The 23,762-nt window shown below is 44.0% G+C and overlaps 1 protein-coding gene across 1 annotated transcript; it reads left to right on the forward strand.

The window, feature by feature from the left end:
- The first annotated feature begins 3,846 nt into the window (after positions 1-3,846).
- On the forward strand, positions 3,847-23,538 carry LGI2 (leucine rich repeat LGI family member 2). The gene is made up of 8 exons (XM_054633001.2): positions 3,847-4,071; positions 4,154-4,225; positions 7,023-7,094; positions 10,265-10,336; positions 10,893-10,964; positions 12,019-12,188; positions 16,807-16,971; positions 19,511-23,538. Exons 1-8 carry the CDS (start codon positions 3,881-3,883, stop codon positions 20,326-20,328), a joined length of 1,632 nt encoding a protein of 543 aa, XP_054488976.1. The 5' UTR covers positions 3,847-3,880; the 3' UTR covers positions 20,329-23,538.
- The last annotated feature ends 224 nt before the right edge of the window (positions 23,539-23,762 follow it).

Raw genomic sequence — 23,762 nt, forward strand, 5'->3', positions numbered from 1 at the left:
TTCATTTTTATACTACTGCATTTTTAGACTACTGCATGGATTAAATAAGCATCACTTTTTAAACCACACAATTTTTAAATATTCTTTTAAGGAAATTTATATGTGCTTATCTATATGTATATTTGTAGTTTTAACCCCCTCAAATACCTGTTTTCTGTCATGTGAATTTTCCAAAACAATCACTCATTTTTAATTTCAGCAGGACAGGACCATCTGCTGTGTCCTGCTGGTGCTCCAGGCTCTCTCCTCAGCCTCTGATAAAGCCCACACTCTTCACAGTGGTGCCTCCCTTTGCAGCACCCTGGCCCTGCTGCACCTGCCTCTCATTCCACCTCATCCTCCTCTGACTCATGAGGACCCCCCCTGACACTTTCAAGACCACCAGCAAGGGTGGTCTGTGCCTGGCAGCCCCTCACTGAGGGCAGCAGGGATGCTGCAGATGAGGCTGCACAGAGCACCCCAGATGGGGAGAGCAGGAGAAAATCCTTCTTCCTCTTCCATGGGGAGATGGAGAGGATCACCAAATAAATTGCATTTAAATCAGTTAAATCAGAAGACACCCTGTCTGCAAAATTAATTGTGGACAGTGCTAGCAGGTAAATAGTTTTCTATTTTGACGTGTCCTGGGATTTTTAGATGTCTGCAGGAAACAGCTTAGCATGAATGAAAGTTGAAGAACTGAGTTGTGGAATTGGGTTCCTAGCTTTGTGTCTTTTAGAAAAGGTGCTTTGCATACCAATATGGCATTTGTAGACATTTAAAACCCTGTAGCAATACTGAACCCTGAAGCCATGTTTGCTGACAGAAACTGAATGCCACTTGGAAAGGGTGAATGTATCAAAGGCTTCCCAAAGTGGCATCCCTGGATGGCCACAGCAGTCACACTTCATGAAGAAATGTCTTGTCTGGTTCATGGGAACATCATTACTTTGTTGCTATTTTGGGGAGTTATTGTTGTGTCTTTTTCATGGAATCATACAATAACTCAAGTTGGAAGGAACCAATAAGGATCACCAATCCCAACTCCCTGTTTCTCATAGGATTACCTAAACCAAACCCATACAACTAAGTGGCATCCAGATCCATGTTCCCTGAGCTCTGTCAGGCTTGGAAGCATGACCACTTCCTCGGGAGAAGCGACTGACCAGCCTCTCAGTTAACACCTTTTTCTAATGACCAACCCAAACTTCCCTTGGTGCAGCTTCCTTCCATTTCCTTGTGTCCTGTCACTGATCACCAGAGAGAGTTCAGCATCTGCCCCTTTGCTGACACTTGGAGGAAGTTGTTGTTGCACTCAGGTCACCCCTCAGCCTTCTTTTCTGCAAGCCAAACAAACCCAGCAAGCACAGCCACTCCTCATTAAGCCTCAGCCTCAAGATCTTTCACCATCCTGGTTGCCCTCCTCTGGACACAACCTCATAGCTTTACATCCTTTCTTACATTGTGGTGCCCAGAACTGCCCCCAGCACTCAAGGTGAGGCCACCCCAGCTCAGAGCAGAGCAGGACAATCCCCTCCCTTGGCCAGCTGGCCATGCTGTGCCTGATAAACCCCAGGACATGCTCAGCCCTCCTGGCTGCCAGGGCACTGCTGACTTATATCCAACTTTCACTGACCTGGATCCTCAGATCTGTTCCCACAGGCTGTTCTCCAGGCTCTCATCCTCTGATTTGTATGTATAAGCAGGATCACCTGTCCCAGGTAAAGAATCTGTCTCTCTGGTCAAATTTCATATTCTTGGTGAGTGCCCAGCCCTCTAGTCTTACCCCCATCTCTCTGCAGGGCCTCTTTATCCTGGAGGGAGACCACAGCTCCTCCTAGTTTAGTATCATTTTCCAACTTACTAAATGTAAATTAATTTCCTGTGTTCAGATAATTTATAAAACCCTTAGAGAACTCTGGCCCTAAAATGGAGCCCTGTGACCCCCCACAGGTGACTGGCTGTCAGTCTGAGGTAACCCCATTTACTGCAACACTTCAAGCCCAACCTGTCAGTCAGCTGCTCATGCAGTCTATTATGGACTTTTCTAGCTGCATGCAGGATATTTTATCCAGAAGGACACTATGAGAGACAGTAAAACACCTTTTGATTTCTGATAGCATTCTTATAAATTTTATTATTCTTTTTTCTGGCACTTTCAATGACATCAGGATAAAGCACCAGTGGCCCAGCTGAAAGAGAATGACAGGAAAAGCAGCAGCTTTAACGATTCACAACAATTTCTGTCTGCTTGCCAATGAAATAAACATCCTTAGATTATTGTGGCTGTAGAATTAAAATGCAGATGTGGTGCATAACAACTCCTGCAAAGAGATGCATTACACAAATCATTAAAATCACTGAAAAGATTAAACGAGGCAAAGAAAACTGGGACTAACACTGACCTCAAACAATTTCTCTTCTTGTTTCTGCCTAATCAGATGATAAATTAATTAAATTGCTAGCTCAGGTGTTGCTCACGCTTTCTGAATTTTTGCCTGCTGCAGGGATGGTGTATGGGTGGACATGGAGACCTGGCTCTGCTCAGCACAAAGAAGAGGAGTCTCACTGCTGAATTCAAGCACCTAACAGGAGGCTCTGCTGGACTGTGTGGGCAATAGGGAGGGGCAGCAGGCACAAGCTGCAGCAGAGGAAATGGACACGGAGATTTTGCACCTGGCCCATGCAAACCAAGAAGGGAGGCTTGGACACAAAGGATAGTGAAGGTTACAAGAGTTACAAAAAGTAATTATTTGATGTTACAAGACAAGTAACTTGTAACATAAAGTGACAAGAGTAATTCTTTTGTTGATGTGCATGACCTCTCCCATTCAAATTAGGGCACCACAAATGCGGTTTTAGGTGAAGTTTTGAAACCTTTCAAGCCTTCAGATACAACGTGATTCAATTAATGCATACTTAACACACACATACTACTGGAAAGCAACTGGAATTGTGTGGTGTCATCATCCATTTGCTTCTTTCATGATCTAGACATCCCTCAACCTGGTCTTAGAACCACAGAATCATTATGGTTGGACAAGACTTCTAAGATCATCGAGTGCAATCACTGACCCAGTACTGCCAGGTGCACCACTAAGCCATGTCCTTAAGCACCACAGCTACACATTGGGCTGCCCAGAGAAGTTCTGGGTGCCCCATCCCTGGAGTGTCTCCGGTCAGGCTGGGTAGGCCTCTGAGGAACCCAGTCTGGTGAAAGCTGTCCATGGTAGGGGGTTTGGCACTAGAAGATGTTTAAGATCTCTTCCAACCCACACCATTCCATGATTCTGTGATTTCTTGAATGCATCCAGGGATGGTGATTCCACCTCTTCTCCAGACAGCCTTTTACAATGCCTGAAAACCCTTCCAGTGAAGAAACTTTGTCTAATACCAATTTAAACCTCCTCTGGTGCAACTTGAGGCCGTTTCCTCTTGTCCTATCACTTATTACCTGGGGGAAGAGACTACATCCATCCCACTACAATCTCCTTTCTGTTAAATGTAAAGAGCAATAAATCCCACCCTGAGCCTCCTTTTCTCCAGGCTAAACACCCCCAGCTCCCTCAGCCTCTCCTCGTAGGACTCGTGCTCCAAACCCTTCAGCAGCTTCTTTGTCCTTCTCTGGACACACTGCAGCACCTCTGATGCTACCCCAGGAAATCGGGGGGAGCATCACTCTGGAGCTACCAGCGGGGGCCTCCCGCGGGCCCTTTGCCTTTATTCCTGCGGGGTGCGGAGGGCTCGGTGCCCCGGCCGCGCTCGCCTCGCCCCGCCCGCGGGTCCCCCCGTCCCTCCCTCCCTCCCTCCGCGTCCCGGCGCCGCAGCGGAGGCGGCGCCGCGCTGATGTCAGGGCGCGGCGGGAGCGGCCGGCGGGCAGCGGCGGTGCCGGCAGGGAGGGATGGCGGTGCCGCTGCGGCTCCTGCCCGCGCTCTGCGCCGCCGCCGCCGCCGCCCTGCTGGCGCTGCCGCCGCCCGCCGCCCCGCGCCGGCCGCCGCGCTGCGGGCCGCCCTGCAGCTGCTGGCGGGAGTCGGCGCTGTGCGTGGGCGCGGCGGGGGCGCCGCGCAGCCTGCCCGCCGGCCTGGGCTCCCTGTGAGTGCGGGGCCCGAACGGGCGGCACGGGCGGCCAGGGCTGCGGGGCCGTCCCGCCTGATGGGGGCATCTCTTTTTCCAGGAGCCTGGTCAACGGGACCTTCTCCGAAGTCAAGGACAGGATGTTTTCCCACCTGCCCTCCCTGCAGCTGCTGTAAGTATGGCACTGGGAAGGAGCACGGCCAAGTAGCACTTCACCCCTTCCTCCTGAATAGAGTCCCTTTAAGCATAGAGCCTCTCCGTTTCTCCTGATAGAGTTACCTCTCTCTTGTAGAAAGGGAGAAAACGGGAGAAGACAGCTTGCACAGTCCCCCAGTGTAGCTGCTGTTTCATAACATTTTGCTCAGGGATGCATTTTCTGCTCAGAAACCACTTCAGAAAATGTGTATTTAGTTACTAAAGGAGGGTAAAATGTTTTATGATGCCCTAAGTTCCTCTTTTTTTTTTTTTTTTAACTTCAGCTTTAGTAAGTTTAAGGCTGAGTTTTGTCCCCCAGAGTTATGTGGTGGTGGCTCTCACTCCTGCTCACTTTGTGCCCAGGAGTCTTGCACTGGCTTTGTGACACAGTGGGCACAAAGGGGTGAGCAGAGGCTGCCAGGACACACCTCAGAGGGAATCCTCTCTGTGTCAAGTGCTGGTGCTGTCTGCAGCACGACTCAGCGTGCCACTTGGAGGGTGGCCCCTCAGATGCCTTCTGACCCAGCGCTCCTCTGCCCAGGAGACAGTGCTCTGGCTCCCAGCACTTAGCAGCCATCCATCCATCCCTCCCTCCTTCCTGACATCTGCTTGGTCGTGCCCATGTTGCAGTTAGGCGTGTGCCTCCTGCTCCAGGAGCTTGAGCAAACTTGCTTAATTTAGCTGTCCTGGGAGGCAGCAGGGAAGATACAGAGACTGCAGTACAGCCCCCTGGGGAGCCTGGGTACTCCGTTCTCTGGCAGTCTGCAGCAAGGCTGAGCAGCAGCCTGCGTCCTGTCCAGCCCAGTGCAGCCTGTCCGGAATGCTGACACCAGGCAGGCCCTCCACACCTCCACCCCATCAGGACTGACTGACCCCACAGGCAAAGATACACTGCAAAGGAAACTTCAGCAAAAAGATCCAAAGCCTGCCAGAAACCCAGGCTGAGTGCTCACCACATAACTAGATGTTAAAACTGGTGTTAGCAAGAGATAGTCTCTAAAGGTGTCTGGTAGCTGATGGTGAGGCTCCCCCATCTCCTTTGGCTCAAAGGCCTGTGTTCCTACTGGGAGGAGCAGCACTCCATGCAAAATGCTGGGGGGAAGTGGGCAAAGCAAGGGGTGGAAGCCTTCACCTCCTTCAGTGTGAAACTGTTCCCAAAACCAAGTTTCTGTGAGAGCTGGGAGTCAGCACTGAGCCCCCAGCAGAGGGCATGAGGACCTTGCCCACCAAAAAAATGGTGGCAAACAGTGACCTGTGCCAGCTGGGAAGGAAAGGGAGAAATCCATGGGTGAGAAACTGCGGGTGGAAAATTAGAGATGGGAGGAATCTGGCTTTGTTTGGATGGTGGTACTAGGAAGAGGGAGGAAGAGCAGATGAAGATTGTCCCTTTTCCTTAGCTGCAGCAGATTTTCTGGAGATGTTGGGGTGTGTAGGGTGGTGGGGCAGAGGTGGGTTGTTGAGGAAGGCAGAAGTTGCTCATGTCACTTTATGTGGTAATCAGATGTAGGAGAAAGAGGTGGTAACCACCACCTTGGGCACTCAAAAATTCTGTTGTTTACTCTAATTTGTAACTTTTTCCTTAAAACATGAGAAAAAAATAACAAATAACAAAGAGCTGCATGCATAATTGAGCACATGGGGACCTCAGGACAATGTTTTCTGCACAGTAATCGTGGTAAAATAGTAATGCAAGGATTTATTTCTGATGGTGGTCTTCATTTTTGTCAGATTTCTTTGGGATAATTTAAGGAGCATTTGTCTAGTATTAGCATAATATCCAGGGATCACAGGGAAAGTTTGCATTTCATGTTCATTAGTCTTCTAAATTAATTTTAGTAAAATGCCTAAAACCATACAAAAGGAAGATTAATCAGTTGCTCTAATAAAGCAATTAGTGCAGACATATTCATTCATAGGGAAAACTCTGAGATTTTCCAAAAATTATTTCTTCTGAGTAGTGTTAATATTTTAGACCAAACTAGAAGTTTTACTGCTTTCTTGAAAGGCAATTGCCCTCTCTGCCTTTGAACATCAACGTTTGGAGTGTCCATCGTTGTGCTTTAATACAATGAGGAATGAAGTTTGCTGGCAAAGCCTCCATCACCTCCTTCTCCCTGACTTGTGCTGGCTCAGGTGACAGCCTCTCTGGTGCAGCTCTGACATCTTTGTCCCTGAAGTTCACACAGGAGTAGGGCAAGGCAGCGCCTGGAGGAGGCAGCGCTGCAGCTGGATTCTCTGTCTCGATGGTTTGGACATGTCTGTGGTTCCAGCTGGCAGACTGGCTGCTGTCCTCCCAGGCTGCAGGCTGCACCCTGTCTGCAGGTCAGGCTCAGAGCATCCCCCTGGGAGCAGGGAGTGAGTGAGGGCCCAGTGAGGCTGCATAAAGCTGGTGCTTGGGAGCTGAGGATGCTGCTCAGGGGGACTCTTAGAGGTTGTCAGTGGGGCTGGAGGGGTGATGAGCCACACTCAGCAGACCTGCCATCTAATGATGGCTTGTTCTGCTCAGTGGACCATTGAGTTGAGGACCAGGTTACATTTAGCCAAGGTCAATGGCACATTTTTCCTGGGGAGTAGTGGACATTAACTACCATCATGTAATGCCTTTAATTTTTTTTCAATAGACCATTCCACAGTATTTTATGTGTACTGCATTGGGGGGGTGATATGAGCTCAGGTCAGTAAGATTAGTTTGGTCATGGGCAATAAACACAACAGGCATAATCCAATGTGTCAAGTTTTAATGTGCTTTCCTAATGCCTGCTCTCCATTTTCAGCTTGCTGAACTCCAACTCCTTCACTGTTATACGAGATGATGCCTTTGCTGGTCTCTTCCATCTAGAATACCTGTAAGTTTGGTATTTTATGCCCTTTATAAATAAAGATGTTTTGATAAGTTGCCAAGACTCCTGCTGCAGAGTCTTGGTCTTTACTGTTATTCCCAAGAGCAGGGGAGCTGAAGGATTTATGTTCCACTCCTGTGCACATATTCTTTATGGTGGCTGACGATTTTTCAGATCTTACTGTGCATTTTTAAAAGATGCCTTGAATACCAGGTATCTCTGTGCAATTACAGCACACCAAAAAGGCATTGCTTAGCAAGAGCTTGCCTGGGCTTTCCAGAACAGTGCCACTCCTGTTAAGGGGATTTGAATCTCAGGCAAGAGGTGGAGCAGCCTGTTCTCACCTCTGGGCAGCCTGAGCAGGAATTGCAGAATATTGGTGTATTGCCCTGAACAACCGTGATTCTGCTTCTCTTCTCCCAGCTTTTGTCTCCTACTTTGCCTTTTTTCTGATACCCTATTTAATGCCCATAGAATTTATCTTTATGTAATTAATTATAAATACATAAATATATAAACATACATTTCATATAATATAAATTATTGTAATTATTTATATTATTATTTTAAATTATTTAACTCTCCTTTTGCTTATATCATTCACTTAGTTGATTTTTACATTCCTTTCTTTTTCTGGTTCTTATTTTTTTTATTTTCAGTTCAACCTTTTTTCTTTTTAAAAAAGGTATTAGCCCTGGTACAAGGCTGTCCTTCCTTCACACTCCAAAGGATAGCATTTCTCTGTGCTACTCAGTATGAGCTGGTGTGTTTGAAACTATGAGTAGGACCTGAAAAAAATGCTCATTCCACCCACCTTTCCAAGCTGAAATGTAGCTTGTCCTTTTTACAGAAAGACCAATGCTCATAAAACTGACTCTTGCTAAAATCTTGAAGGCAAATAGATATAATGATGGGGTGTATTCAGGGTTAATAGTCTGGTGCATGTGGAGTAGCCAACAATGGAATTTGCAGATAATGGTAAATGGTATATGCTAAAATCCATTATTCAGCTACATCTGGATTTTTCAGAGATAGCAAGTTATCTAGGCATTCCCTTTTCCTTATGTCTACAGTGAAAAAATTATTTGCAGTAGTTTGTAAAAAGGAGGAAAACCATTTTCTGTTGTACCATTAGCAGCCTGCTTTCCAGTGCTGATGGGTTTGTCCCAGCAGCATAGCACACATCGTGGTGGTTGTACTGGTCACTGCAACCAGATCCCTTCTGAATGAAACACTCTGCCCTCCTCAGAGGGCCAAAGGACAAAACTCTGTCCCTGACCACCAGCTGCAAGCCAGGGAGCAGGATGAAGACTGGTAAAGCCTTAGAGTTTCAAATTCTTTTAGCAGCTGAACAAGTGGTCTCAGTTAATGGTTGTGGTTGCCTTTTCTGCCAATTCCATAGAGCTTTTCCTCTTCCCAGCAAATCACCCCTCAACCTTTTGGGAGCTGGCTGTGAGTGGCCTTTCTCTGTGATTTGTTTCTTTGGCCATGCAGCCAGTAAAACCAGTACAGCTTCCATAACTCATGTCTCTTATTTACCAGGGAGCAGACTTTGTAGAGAAGAAGGAAACCTCACTGACAAATAGGAATGGCAAGTGTCTGTGTGTACAAAGCCAAAGTCTCTGGCCGAAGTGCAGCTGGGGAGCACCCACAGCTGGTACCTATATATAGATAATAGATTTCCAGCTGTGTCCTGCTGCTCTTGCAGCTCTCATAATGGCATTCAGTGCACCCTAAAACTGACTCTGTGTACAGTCTGGGTAAGGCAGGTCTGATAAAGATGGGAGCTTTGCTGGTGAGCAGACTGGAGTTCCCAGAGCAGCATCTCTTGGAGACCAGGCTTGGTGATTCAAGAATCTGGCAAATTCCTGACTCCCAGCTTGCAGCAGTGTAGCCTTGTTTATTTGCATCACTGGATCACTGAGCTGGTGCTGTGCAGAGGTGCCAGCTGCCAGTGAGGGTGTCAGGAGGCAGGGTGGCTCTCTGCTCTTGTGGATTGAATTTGTGGCTCCACACAGCCCTGAAGGGCTGACCTGCCTTTGACATCTCCCATGCAGACACAACACTTTCTCATCTGCACCCTTTGCCTGCAGTCAGGGTCCCAGTCACTTCATGAAGGATATTTCCTACACCTAAACTGCAGAACCAGGAGCACTTGTCATCTCCTGCATTCCCATTATCACTTTCTTGAGAAGAGACCTTGTATCATAGCATTTTCCCTCTAACTTCTCTGCAGGGCAAACAGAGCTTAGGAATAAGGGAGGCACTTTCATCTCATAAGCCTTTCATAAAGTCAGCATACAGTTCTCTTCATCCAGGTATAGCTGTACCATGCAATATCTTGATGGCCACCTGGCTGCAATCACTTTGCAGGGATCATGGTGTATTTGGGGATGTGTCCTCAAGTGCTCAGGGGTCAAGATGCTCAAATATCAGCTCTTTCTTGAAATGCTGACATGCAGTCAGGAGGAGCAGGGTGCTGCTGGAATCGATATGTGCCTGGCATTATTCCCCCAGTGCACAGGGCCATGACTTGTGTGCAGCTGGCAGCCTGCAGGGGAGATGGCCCAGCTGGACAGAGCTGAACTGTGGCAGCCAGAACAGAGCCAAGGCAGTGGTCTTGCTTGTTTGTGTGGGTGTCAAAGGTGTGCAGTTCAAGCCAGGACTGTGTGGGCACGGAGGTGGCCCTGTGTGTGCATATCCAGCCATGGGAGCAGGACCCATCAGAGCAGCTCTGCAGCCTGGGCAGCCCTGGCACCTCTGTGCTGCCTGCTGCTTTGAAAATGCTGCTGATTTGGGAGAGGGGAAGGTAGGACTTCAGCTTCTAAAGTCTGCCTCAGGAGGCTCTCCTACATAAGACTCTTGCCTCACACAACACATCCTGAGAGGATTACCAAGAGAGGAATTTTTTTTTTGCCTTGTTCACTTTATTCCATTTCTGCTGGGCATTTGGGTCATGTGCCATCCCTTGTGATGCCAGGTACTTGCATTGTTCCTTGCTGCTTGCCCAAGGAAAGGGGAAAAGGGAACATGAGCAGCTCCACTGAGACTTCCCACCTTTCAGTCTGAAGGAGCTGCCCAGAAATATGCTGCATCTGGCAACCATAGCTTAAAGCACAGTGATGCTAATAATAATGTTACTTAAAGTATTTTAAAATACTTTTTTTTGGGCCTAGATTTATTGAAGGAAACAAAATTGAAACCATTTCAAGAAATGCATTTCGTGGCCTTCGTGACCTGACTCATCTGTAAGTTATTAAACATTTGATAAAGTAATTTCTAATTGAACAAAACTCTCCTGGGAGACCACTGGTTTTCCTGCTACACAGAAAACTTCTCTTCCCTCTGTGTCAGCTTTCTCCTGCTGTCAAAAACATGCTTTCCATAAATTAAGAACCAGCCTTAGAGCAATTCTTGCCTGGGCAGCACTGCCACATATTGGGCTGCCTGTGAGCAGGCACAGCTGGGTCTGGGATGCCCCTGGTACCCCCAGTGCTGGGCTGGTACCACCACACTGCCTTCTCATTATTAACATTCCTGCTTCCTTCCAGTGTGCTCAGTGATTGCTCTGTGGGTTACATTTGCACCTGGGGAAAAAAATAGCTTGAAATACTTTACTTTCATGTGAACTTCAAGCAATCTCCATTCTTGAATGAGAATAATTAATGCCTGTTCCTGGTAACTTCTAACAGTGCCAGTGGCTGGACAGTACTGGATAATTAACAACCTGTAAGTGAGCTCAAACTTGGTAAGAATTGCAAGGTAAGAGATAGCAATGGTACAAACTCTCATTTTCTTTTCTAGTTCATTGGCAAATAACCATCTCAAAGCTTTGCCAAGGGATGTCTTCAGCGATTTAGATTCTTTAATTGAACTGTAAGTAATGAGAATCTTTCTACTGCTTCTCTCACTCTTGCTCTCAGTTTTAGGTTCTGGGTGTGTGGTGCTGTATCTGGTATCTACACAGAAAAAGAAGTGTATTTTTTTGTTCTAGCTGTTTTTCATTGTATAATTGTTTGCTTGATAGACTCTCCTAAAGTAACTGCTATTTCTTAAATCACTGTTGCTTCTCGTGATGCTGTACATAGTTTGTGTTATTGTACTTCTTTCTGATGTCTTGTAAATTGTGTTTTAGAGACAGAGAGACAAGGAATTTTAAAATGACAGTTTCTCTGAACATATTTTCCTATTATTGTTATATATTCCCTGAGATTATTTTAGTACAAGGGATTAATTAAAAATAAAAAAGCTTCTTTTCCTTGTTCTGTGCAGTTGTAGCACCTTGCTGACATTCTATCAGCATTTCCCTGTGTAACTAGGATTCCCCTATTTTTGGCCTGGCTCTTTCAAACAGCAAAGTAAAATCTTAAGCCACAGAAATTGCCAAAGGATCAAGGAACAAGTACAGTGCTGAAATTGCACATACATGAACAGGAAGAAGCTAAATTGACTCTACCTCAGCAGCGACTCAAAAAATGCAAGTCTTCCATCTGTATTTTATGTCTGCAAGGCTGCTCTGTCAACCAGCAGCACTGGACAGTTCAGTGAAGGAAGGGGAATTCTGTGTGTCAGTGGTGAATGGTGCAAAGGAGGCCTGCAGCAGACAGGCCTGAACGTCAGGATGTATTACAGTACAGTCCTCATCCTATGAAAGCTTACCAAAAAACTAACTTTACACATGAATCACACAGTGCTCCATTACTATGATTATAGATGACCATAAAATGCAATGGTTTTTCAAAAACCCCAGTGAAAAAGAGCTCATGATAAAGGAGTCCAGATAAAACGTAAAATTCCCTGTTTTCAGTTCAGAACAATTCGAGGATATTCAGATATTTTGAAATTCAGCATGTCAAGGTGATGACAGTTCTGTAGTACTCATATTGCTATCAACCTTTTCAAATATGTTTATTTCTGTGTGTTTTTTTAGAGATTTAAGGGGAAATAAATTTGAGTGTGACTGCAAAGCCAAGTGGTTGTTTTTGTGGTTAAAGATGACAAATTCCACTGTTTCTGATGTCCTGTGTATTGGTCCAGCAGAATATCAGGATAAGAAGTTAAATGATGTGACAAGTTTTGATTATGAATGCACCACTACAGGTATTCAGAATGTATATTTCTAAGCACACTACAAATGGTTAAATATCAGAAGTTTAGATGATACCCTTTCACTTCTATGAGCATGACCTGGGGGGAGGAAAGGGTTACATGCAAAGCACTTCCAAGTACTAGAACAAGTTACAAAATGGGAAAATTACATTTAGATGCCAAAGTACGTACTGAGTTTTTATTTGGATTAAGTGATAATGGGAGAAGAGCTCTGCCTATTCATATTCCAAAAGACTTGATTATGACTCAATTTGTGGCTTAATTTTCATCACAGAATGCTTTCTATTATCTGGAATAAAGCCATATAGTTATGGCAGATGAGCTTCCCAAAATCTCTGTATTTCACAGAAAGCAATGAAAATAAGTTAAAAAATGTGGCTATAGCTGTTATCTTTATTTGACAAATCATTATTTATTAGCATCAAAGATGGTGGCAATAGTGCCAGAAGTTCATCACAGAACTCCATTAAGTTGAAGAGAAAAGTCCAATAATATTCTGACTACTGTCTTGCCTAGGATCTTGATTTTTTATTTTTTAAGGTAATGTAAAGCATGCTGAAGGGAGCAAAGAGAAATTTGCATGTGGTTATGCTTATATTTTATGCCAAAACTGCTGCAGTTACCTATCTTTAAATGTAGTCACATCATATAACTGGAAATATCAGCCACGGGTATTGTTTTTCATCTTCTTTGAATAGGATGTCAGCGCTCTGCCTTTTTTCTCAACAGTCATATCAAAGGTGTGCAAGTTCTCATCTATCATCAAGTCAGTCATTATTATTAAAAGACAAGAGAAAAGGTGATTACTAGTAATGTAAAATGAAATTTCAGGAAAGGTATGAAAGGTGCTTTGATGGCAATATGTGAAGGAAAAGAGAATGAACTCAGAATTCAAAATTATGTCAGAAGAGCAGTAGAGGTAAAGTGCAATAACCTGCTGCATAAAAGGATGTCAAACACAGGAGAGCAATGAAGTTTAGAACAGCACCAAAGTTACATTCCTCCGTCTGCTGAATCACTGAGACACAACAATGCAAAGTAAAAGGAGCTTTGTTTCATTTCAGTCTGGTTTAAGCCATTGGGTAGCACTAACAGTGCACAAGAGAGAGCCTTACCCGGTCCTCAAACCTATCCTGACCTACCAGCCCTCTGTCACTTTTTTGTACCTAGACACTGCAAAGTTGCTCCAGGAAAAAAATGATGCTCCATTGTCCCTTTTTCTGCTGTAAGTGAAATTACACCAAGCATAAATCTAACTCCACATGCTGCAGAGTTTTTGGGAACTGAAGGCATTCCATGGGGCAAGGATTGCCCAGCTGAATATTTGCTCAAATGCCCACAGCACGGCATGTAGCTGTCACACTCTGTTCTATATGACCTTGGTGGTGTGTGATGTCAGGCCACTGCTGTTTTCTCCCTCTCTGCTATTGCCTCCCCCAGATCCAAAGGGAGTGTAAATATGCCCATATTCTTTCCTTGAGGATAGATTAGTCACAGGCTTAGAATACACACTGTAGGTGTATTCTCCTTTCCCAGTCAGTGGTGAGCAGGACTCTGCAAAACTCTTTCATTCATGTTAGTCTTTAGTATAGTATTTCCCTCCTTTGCCAGCTGGGATCAGACTTTCCATCTTTTCTGGTCTCCAGTACTCTGTGTCGAGCATGGCTGGGTGCAGGATGTAGTAATAAAGCAGTTTGCTTTAGTACCATTGCAGTTTGCAATGGTAACAGGAGAGATGGAAAGAGGTGCTGCCAAAGTTAAAATAAAAAGGCAAAGAACAAAATGGTCCTGTTGCTTCTTCACAGAGAAAGTGATTGACAGTATTGGTGACCTGAATTTTAACTCTTTTTGTGATAGCATCTGTCTTTTCCATTTCTCAGTGCTTGCATCATGGAAGCAGGTTAAGCCATTTCACTTCATTTCTTGTCTTTCTTCCTCAACAGTGTGTGAGGGGGCTGTCCTATGGCTGTGAGCACCACAGGGGAACATGTAGCTCACTTCCAGGAGACTGGAAAACAGGCCTTGGGCTCCCACAGCCACTGGAAACACTGGAAACTGGCCATGTGCATGCCTGGGACCTGCTTTGCCCTAACCTGCAGGCAGGGATCATCTCACTGAGCTTTGGAAGCTTGTTTCCCCCTTTCTTTACCAAGCTGGGATTGTCTTCTGGAGGTGGTCTTCTCTTTCCCTGCTGTCTGGAAGGGAAGTAGTTTGCATATTAATAGGTACTGGTCCATTCTTGCTCCTGTGCTGGAGATCTCCTGTGGTGGGAGAAGGGAAGGGATGGGTAACACTCCCTGCTGGCACACCCAGGTCCTGGGTAGCCTCACCTGGAGCAGAAGTGCAGGGAAGAAGGGATGTGAGGAGAGTGGGACTGAATGGCAGGATATAGTTTTGGAGCAGCTGCCCAAACAGACCATCACTTTCATTTTTCCTTGGTGTCCTGTAATGTTCCCTGCACTCTCCTCCTCTCTGTGCTGGCATCAGTGCTCCTGTGTGCTGGCATCAGCCCAAGCAAGGGCTGCCAGAAGGAAAATCATCCCAATAAAAGTGTTGGGCCCCTCACCTGTGACACCATGATGCCAGTTCAACCACAGAGGGAGCAGAGGTGCAATAAGTGACCAGAGGACAGGGAGACACCCCCACTCTCAGCCAGCAGAAAACAACATGAAAACCACGTGTGTTGAGACAGGGAGAGCAGAACTGTGCATTGGGTGGGAGGCAGAGAGGGACAGCTCATGCAGCCAGCAGCACAGGGGGAACACAGGGGCTGTGTCCTCTGCCCTCTCCCATCCAGGGGATCTGGCTTAAAAAAGAAAGATATTGGAAAAGGGCTCCTCTCCCAGTCCTGTATTTACTGTATTAGAATTTTTTTCAACCCTGATGTGGCGGCAACTTTCACTGTGTAACCCTCTTCTACATTACAGCCTGGTATTCCCAGCTGGTGCTAAAACCAGCAGTTATTGCTTTTTACTGATTACAAATGATTTCCCTACCCATTTTCACATACAGACTGGTTTGTTTCAATTCACAGATTCCCCCAAAGAGTTTCACAACTGTTCAGATTTCAAGAGCTGTCTTTTCAGGATTAGTTTTCTGGTTTTTTTCATTCTTCAAGATATAAAAAAAATATTTTTATTTTGTGTGACTGTATCTGCTCCTGCTCCATCCTTTTATAGCTGGTCAGTTACTTTTACTTTTTGCATACTTCAGTGTCAGTTTTCCCCAGCCCTTTTAGTTTCCCAGTGAGAATGAAGATAACTTTCTTGTTTGCCTACCAGCATTTATGAACCAAGCCCAAGCTCTATTTATAATAGTCTCTCGAAGAATGAAGACTGTCATTTCTTTCACAGCTGTGGAATCTGCTCTGTTTGTTTAATGGTAGTCATCTATCTTTATTCTCCACAAGTGTAACTCCTCAAGGGCAAGGCTTTCAAGCATGCAGAAACAGAGGGTTCTTCATTCAGAAGCAATTATTTCATAATGCACCAAAATAAGGGACTCGAGTGAGGACTTAATTACCATTTCACCAAAATCCCTGGATGCTCAGGCCCTTCCAACATTGGAGTGCATGATGAAGGCGTGTAGCAAATGGAGCTAAAAACAGAGCAGTGTGTGGTTCTGCACAGAAATGCCATCATAGGGAAGATGCCTTTCCTTTTCTACATATCTATATCCACACATTACTTCAGTGCAAGCCTCTGATCACATTTTAGACCTGAGTGCTTTGTCAGCTCTGCTACACCATTTTTTTTTTCCCTGATAATAGAGATCTTGCACAGCTGACTGGTCAAATGTCAAATTCTGACCCAAGTCTCCTCACTTTGCCCCACACTGGTTCTGTGGTGACTCCTGACACACCCCAGGGTGAATTTTCAGATTGAGTCTACAAAGGCGCTAAATTTTTGAGAACAAAAGTCTTTAATTCTGGAGTTACACTCCTAATCTTTACAGGTTGCTCCAATTTCTCAGTCTTATTGTCTAGTATAAGTTTTCCACTGGATAGTAATTTTCAGGTTGGTTGTATTTTATGCCTAAACTACATTATAATGCCCCATAAAACATTATGTTAACTGAGTTTTTGATTACACCATTTTGTCTATGGTCTAGGCAAAATGGGGTTATCCCCAGGCAAACTTCAGATATCATTTCACTTTCTGCCTGGTTTAGCATAACACAAATTGCTGGTGATTAAATTTGCATGACTTAAGAAGTTATTGGACTTCAGCTGGTAGTTGCTGTCTCTCAGCTTGAATGTGATTCTAGCAAGGCCATTTCACTTGATGGGAGAGCAACTTCCAGCTGTGGGGAAAGAGACTTCTCTATTTCACTGATAGTAGCCTGCCTGGCTGGAAAATCTGAATTATTTCACTATTTACATATTTGATTTCCTTGACAAATACATTTTCAGAGGACAGTTCATGATACCTAAAGCAGGAGACGCTTACCCTGTTGGTGTGTGCCTAGCATGAGTACTGCTACTTCCATGATAGTGTTATACAAAATCCAGAGTATTTCACTCATTTTTCAGTGTACATCATTCTAATCAGTGACCACTTTGTGTTTCCAGCAAGGATGCATCCTAACTGTTGTAAATGTATGTTTCTAGATTTTGTTGTCCACCAGATTTTGCCCTACCAGTCTGTTTCAGTGGATACATTCAACTCAAAGAATGATGTGTTTGTAGCTATTGCACAGCCCAGCATGGAGAACTGCATGGTGCTGGAGTGGGATCACATTGAAATGAATTTCAGGAGTTACGACAATATCACAGGTATATGAACACTGGGATTCCACTCACTGATGAACCAGATAAGATTTGTAGATGGGATCAGGTTATTGGGTTTTGTCCTGAATCTCTGTTGAATTTGGCTGATTGAAGTGAGTGATGTTTGGACATGAGTGTCTTCATGGAGTAATGCATCTTGTTAATATGTGCATATTTAACCTTACTGTGGTACACAACTAGGCTTTTTTTCTGAAGGCACAAACACTTGCCATGAATGTCACACCATGGCCCAGCTCAGCATTCACTGCCTCAGTCACACAGCAAGTTAAAGCAGAAGCTGAAGGAGCACTTGCTCTCGCCAAAGTGCCTGCAAAACAAAATATAAAAAGAATCTATTTCATGCAGGAGGAAAACAGGTCTGAAGGATGCTAGTAGGGTGAGCTAACCAGGAAGATAGCTGCAAGTGACAGAAATATTTAAACTGTGATTGTTACCTAAAGAGATGTGCTGTAAAGCTTCAGCATTTACTCTCAATTTACAAATATGCTCAATTAACATCTTGGCCAGATTACTGATCAAACAAAAAGCCTGTGTGGATGCCAGGTGATGTTCTAATGCTGATTTTCTAACAACTGTTCTGTCCCTAACCAACACTTGTGGTGCTCAGTCACACCATGACAGCAGAGACTGTCTTCAAAGCTGTTAGCTGCTGCCTGATTTCTCAGATACTCCAAGCCAGAGGTTTTGAATACTCAGGAGCTAAATTATCAAAGGAACACCTTTCCCTCCTGTCCTTGTTGTATGTGATTGATTACTTTTTACCTTATATTTTGGGAGACATAGAGTATGCTGTGTCCTCCTCTGGTGTGGAATTCTACAAAGGCAGCAAGCACTTACCTCCTAAGATCAGCTCTGTGTGTCACTAACAAAATCTTACAAGAAGCTACCCCTCTGTCAGGAAATTTTGGAAGTGAAAAATGTTGCTTTTTAAGCAACATTTTCTAAATGTTGCTTTTCATTATGTTTTGGTAGATTTGGGTAAAATACCAGGGATGTAAACTGAGAAGTCAACAGTCCAGAGAGAGCTAGCTGAGCCCTAGGAAAACTCTGGAAATGAAATTGAGAGTTTGACTCATTTGCAAAGATAGCAAACCCTAGATATACACTTCCAGGTGTGTTTCACCTTCCTCTGAATGATTTGGTTAGGAGACATTTCTGCAAGGGACTTGTGTCCTAGCTCCACACCCAGAGTTTGCTCCTGGAAGGTCTGAGCTTGAGCTCTGGACTCTGAAATGTACATGAGCCTGATTTTTGCCAGGGGACACAGGCACATAAAGAGCCTCCTGCAGAGCCTGAAGAGTGTTTTGTAGAGCTCTGGAGCCAGCTCCACAGAGAATTTCACTACTTGCCATATGCTTGGCATTTGGATATCTAAATTTAGCTCTTTACAACATGGGCTTATGGAGCTGAGCTAGTTGTCAAGGTTGCCTTTACAGTGAACATGAAGAGAAAAGCATTGCTGTCCTCTGCAGAAGGAGACAGGTGAAAGCTCTTCTAGAGTTTTTGTTTTGAGCGAGTTAGATCAGAAGGAGCCTGGATGATCAGCTCGACCATTCATGCCCATGCTGCAGATCCCTTGCTGTACTTGAGCTGAAGGTACTCCCAGCTCTCCTACACTGCGAGGATGGCAGATCATCCCAGGCCAGCTCTGAAAGCCACAGGCAGGGGACCAGCACAGGAGCCTGGGTAAATCTCCTGTAGTGACCAAGGATGCACTGGGGAGCTTGTGCAGCTATAGTTCTACTTAAACTGTGTGCTTCACAGAGGAATTCCTCCAGGAATTCCTCTCTGCTTCCAACTACAACTATGGTAATTGTCTTGCTGTTACTTTTTGATGTGGTACTTATTTAGTGTAACTCAAAATTCTCAAGACAGTCCATAACCTGATCTGATCTATCTGGCAACTGCAATATTGCTAAATATTTCTGATTTAACAAAATTTCAAGAATACCTAACACAAACAACAGAGTTAGATTTATCTTTTTCATCCTGCTGTCAGGTGATATATCCACAAGATGCATCAGTATTTCTATGTACAGTAGCAAAAAGCTGACTCTAACCCTTCTGGAGCAAGAAAAATATACTATATTTCATTCTTCTAGTTAAGATGGAAACATAGACATTACAAGAATAAAGAGAATTTCAGATATCTGATGAACAGCAAGATAAAAACTCTTGTCATTTTTGAATAATTAAATTTAGCTTAAATAATTGTTTTGGATACTAGGGACCATGTGTTTGAACAAACAGAGAAATAAAAAATATTTTGCATAAAAAGGAATCAGCATTTTATGGTGCATCATACTTGCATACACTACAGGGTGGGACAAGTAATCTCTGCAGTTACTGGGAAGCAAAAAGCTTGGAAAGATGTTCTGATGGAATGTAGCAGAAGACAAAATTATGAGATGGTGCAGGTTTAAAAAAAGGGGAGGGGTGCTTTGGTAGTAATGTCTGTGGTGTAAAATGTGGTTTGTGTTGTGCTGATACATGTGTTGTTCTGTTTTCTTTCTTTGGGCAATAGGTCAGTCTATAGTGGGATGTAAAGCCGTTCTTGTTGGTGACCAAGTCTTTGTGGTGGTGGCACAGCTCTTTGGTGGCTCACACATTTACAAGTTTGATGAAAGCTGGACGAAGTTTGTCAAATTCCAGGATATTGAAGTATCTCGCATTTCCAAGCCAAATGATATAGAGCTTTTTGAGATAGACAGTGAAATGTTTTTTGTCATAGCAGATAGCTCTAAAGCAGGTTTGTCAACAGTGTATAAGTGGAATAACAAAGGATTTTATTCGTATCAGTCTCTTCACGAGTGGTTCAGGGACACTGATGCTGAGTTTCTCGATATAGATGGGAAATCATATCTAATCCTCTCCAGCCGTTCCCAGGTGCCCATTATACTCCAGTGGAACAAAGCCTCCAAAAAGTTTGTCCCACACAGTGAAATCCCCAACATGGAAGATGTCTTGGCTGTGAAGAGTTTCAGGATACAAGATGACCTTTACATCACACTCACGAGATTCATTGGTGACTCCAGAGTTATGAAATGGAATAGCAAACAGTTTGTGGAGATACAGGCTCTTCCATCCCGAGGAGCCATGACCCTGCAGCCTTTCTCCTTCAAGAACAATTATTACCTAGCCTTGGGAAGTGACTATACCTTCTCCCAGATTTACCAGTGGGATGGTGAAAAGAAGATATTTAGATTATTTAAAGAAATCTACGTGCAAGCACCACGGTCTTTCACAGCTGTGTCAACAGATCGAAGAGATTTTTTCTTTGCCTCTAGTTTTAAAGGAAACACTCAAATATTTGAACATATCATCATTGACTTGAGTTTATGAAAAGCTGCTAGAGTGAAATTTATGTAGAATGACATTTATACACAAACAAAACAAAAAGAGACCTTTCCAAAAACAGGGTGCACCTATGGAGTATGATGACATTTTCTGAACTTTTTAAACTTGCATATTAATCAGGGACTGCATTTACTTGGTTACTGCATGACATGTCCATTTTATCCTTTTTCAAAGACACTTTACAATCTGCAGTCATTCAAAGAGGAGTGCAGTGCATTAGAATTAATGTTGACATCTAAGAAAATTATCTAAATTTAATCCAGAAAACTCCCTTGAGTTGAACATCTCACAAAGAAAATGAAGAGTGAGCCATACAAAGCATAAAAATGATCTTGACTCCTAAAGTAACATTTTAGTACTGTAAGTTTTAATTTTAGAGCCTGTTCTTCATGGTTGCTGATGAATTGTAAAAGCAAAGAGGAACATTCCAGAATACACTGAGTTCTCTCTTCAAAATCTTTCTTTCCGGTTCACAGTAAATCCAAGACATCATTAGAATACATTGCAGACTGAAGGGAGAGTCAAAATCTATTGCCATTTTTCTACCATTATTCACTTTTTTCAGCAATCAATTGTGCCTAACAAGTAGCCCAGCCCACAGTAAATGGGTAGCTAGGAAGAGTGTGTCTCTCCAGGATTGTGAGATCTTAACAAGTTAATACAGACAGAAAATACCAGAGGCCTGCATAATGCCATGAAGAAATCAAGTACAAGTAGCACCCACCCCCTGTTTTATAATAGGTATTCCAGGTATCCATTCCATCTTGCCCTAATTCATGCTTTTCCTGATGATTCCCAGTAGATTCTGGGTGTTTATCATGTTATGTTGTTGTGAACTCTCATTCCAGAAGGCAAGGCTCAAGCTTTGCCTGAAACACATACTGATGTTGATGCACTCCATATTGTAGCTCCTCTGTACTCAGTGAGGTGATTTATTGTCAAGTGTTTTCCCCTCACAGCACAGCTCATTAGCAATAAATTCAGGTTTGGGACATCTAAGTTGTCGTTGGGAAATCCTCCTTCTGGCTAAAGTCTAACTGTGACTTCAGTATCACCAAGTCATCTGAAACCAAGCTGTTGCAGCTGTTTCAGACTAGAGCTGCTCCTGCCTCCAAGAAGGACTTCCACTGGGTGAGTCCAGGCTGTTGCCAGGTTGCCAATCCATTGAAGGTTAAAGAGGAGCATGTGGACAGACTGTGCTTCACTGCTGTTTTGGGTGGTTACAGACCAAGCCATTCAATTATCCTAAATAGGGCAATCCTGGCACACAGAGCCTCTCTCAAGATAACAGCAAGGGACTGTTTTCCAGGAAAGGGTCTTTGCCCCCCTTACCCAACAGAATTGGGTATCAGAGCTCTTGCTTGTTAAATTACACAAGAGATTTCTTTAAGTTTCCATACCACTTAGTCTACTAGGTTGTTTATCATGTTTTTCTGTTGTGCTGCTGCCTGGATAATAGAGAGGTTTTGCATAAAGCAGGAGGAGCAAAGCAAACTGTCCTTTATTCCATCATACTTAGGCCTATCTCTCCATCCTTCTGCTGAGTGAGTTTGACATTTTTCCCCTGGACATGTGAGACATGGCCTATGATCACAAACAGAGATGTTCTCATAGGCTTTCCAATATCCAGGGTGTGAAGTGAGTGTGCTGCAGAAGAGGATTATGTATAAGAACTCCCATGAGGAGCCATAACCTACCGGTGACCTGGCATGTCACAGTCTTCCCCAACTTTTGCCTCTCTGCTATGAAATGAAGTTATTACTGGCCTGTCAGAGACATACCTCATCCTGATTTTCAATTATGTGTTAAGGGTTTTTTTCCTACAGAGTTGCTCAGCCTGGTTTTGTTTTTAGCTACACTGGCCACCTGGCCCATCCCACCCTCTGAGATACTGAGTGCTGCCTGCCAAATCCCAATGTGGTGTCAGTCCCAGTGGTTCAGTAGATGCAAACCAATGCTCTGCAGTAGGGTTTAGCAATACCTCTCCTAGGATTAAGCTAACAAATCTGACAAAACAAAGACACTCATGTCTGTCAGTGAATGCAACTTCTTACTATGTTACCAGTTTACTTTTTGAAGTGGATATGGCTGGCAAGCAACGTTTATTTAGCCTGTGTTGTGGGAAAGCATTTTGTATTGCTTTTCTGTCAAGCATGCAAGTTTCACTAGAGTTAGATATTCTGATGAGGGTGGTATTTCTCAGTGCACCAGCACTTTCTTTTAGGGCTCAACTGTGAGTTCTAGTCACTCAAGAAGGGGCATCAGGCAGAGTGAAAAGCTAGTTTAGAGAAATTGGATCCTTGAAGGGAAGCAAGAGGATGCTGGAAAAAGGCTTGTGTATTAAACACCAGGAGACTGTACTGTTTCAAGAGCCAAGGGGATTTTGAGACTTGGCTATCAAGTTGGATTAAATTAAAATGGTATCTGCAGAGACAGGCTCAATAAAGAGGATAAAGTGATCCACAGGAGTCTAGCTCATTCACATGGGACCAGAAGAAGAGAGTGAGGGAAATTAATTCTGCGGGCAAGCAGCTGCTTCTGTTGAGTGCTGCGTTGGTGGGTCAGAAAGCCCAGCTCAGCATCCCTCCCAGCCTCAGGAAGAGCCTGGAGCCAGACACTGGCCTGCCTGCTCTGCTGAGCTCCTGCACAGGACACCAAAGCAGCTAAGAGGGAGGACAAAAACCACCAGTTGAATTAAGAAAAGGTTACGGTACTTTTCATAGGAATAAACAAAGGCAAGACCTCAAGAAGAGCCTTGTTCTGCTCTTCCTGCTCCCAAGGAAAAGCTTCAGGATGCAGGCATAAAAACAGAAATTGTTAATCATTGAAAATCCTTTCTGCCTTTCCAAATGCAACCACAGGCTTGTCTCCATTGCCTATATTCTGTAATAGAAACTGTTTTGAATAGTAAATAAAATATGCATTTCCAAAATTCATTGAAATGTTAGACCATCGGGACAGTGAAAAAGGATAACAGAACATGCCACTGATAATTTTTAATGTATTCTAAAATACATAAATCTATGTAAAGTTCATTAGTTTATATAAGCATTGATTTAATATGCACTAGCTAGAGCAGCATTTTAAGGTTGTATATACATTGAGCTTTTTTTAGTAAAGAGGAGCTGATGCAATCTGTGCTACTGATATGTGTATGTACTCTTTCAATATATGAATAAAATGTAGTTAATGTGACTAATAGTGGTGTGTCACACATGTTAAAATATCCAAGTTGTGAGGTTCCACACTGCCAGAGGAATGGACAGGGTGGGCAAACGGGTCCCCGTCTATTTATGATCGGGTTTGGCTTTTGACTAGGTGGAGAAAGCCGTGTTCAGGTTAGTTAAATCTTCTGTGCCTGAGATAGTTTGGACTTCGAAGGTTTTGCTGTTCCCTGATTTTCCCCTTCACTCTTTCCT

The sequence above is a fragment of the Agelaius phoeniceus genome, chromosome 4 (assembly GCF_051311805.1).
Source record: "Agelaius phoeniceus isolate bAgePho1 chromosome 4, bAgePho1.hap1, whole genome shotgun sequence".
Lineage (NCBI taxonomy): Eukaryota > Metazoa > Chordata > Aves > Passeriformes > Icteridae > Agelaius > Agelaius phoeniceus.

Coding starts and splice junctions, on each gene's coding strand:
- LGI2 (XM_054633001.2), top strand. CDS start 3,881: ATGGCGGTGCCGCTGCGGCTCCTGCCCGCGCTCTGCGCCGCCGCCGCC. Junction 7,095..10,264: donor CTCTTCCATCTAGAATACCT/GTAAGTTTGGTA, acceptor TTTTGGGCCTAG/ATTTATTGAAGGAAACAAAA. Junction 12,189..16,806: donor TTATGAATGCACCACTACAG/GTATTCAGAATG, acceptor GTATGTTTCTAG/ATTTTGTTGTCCACCAGATT.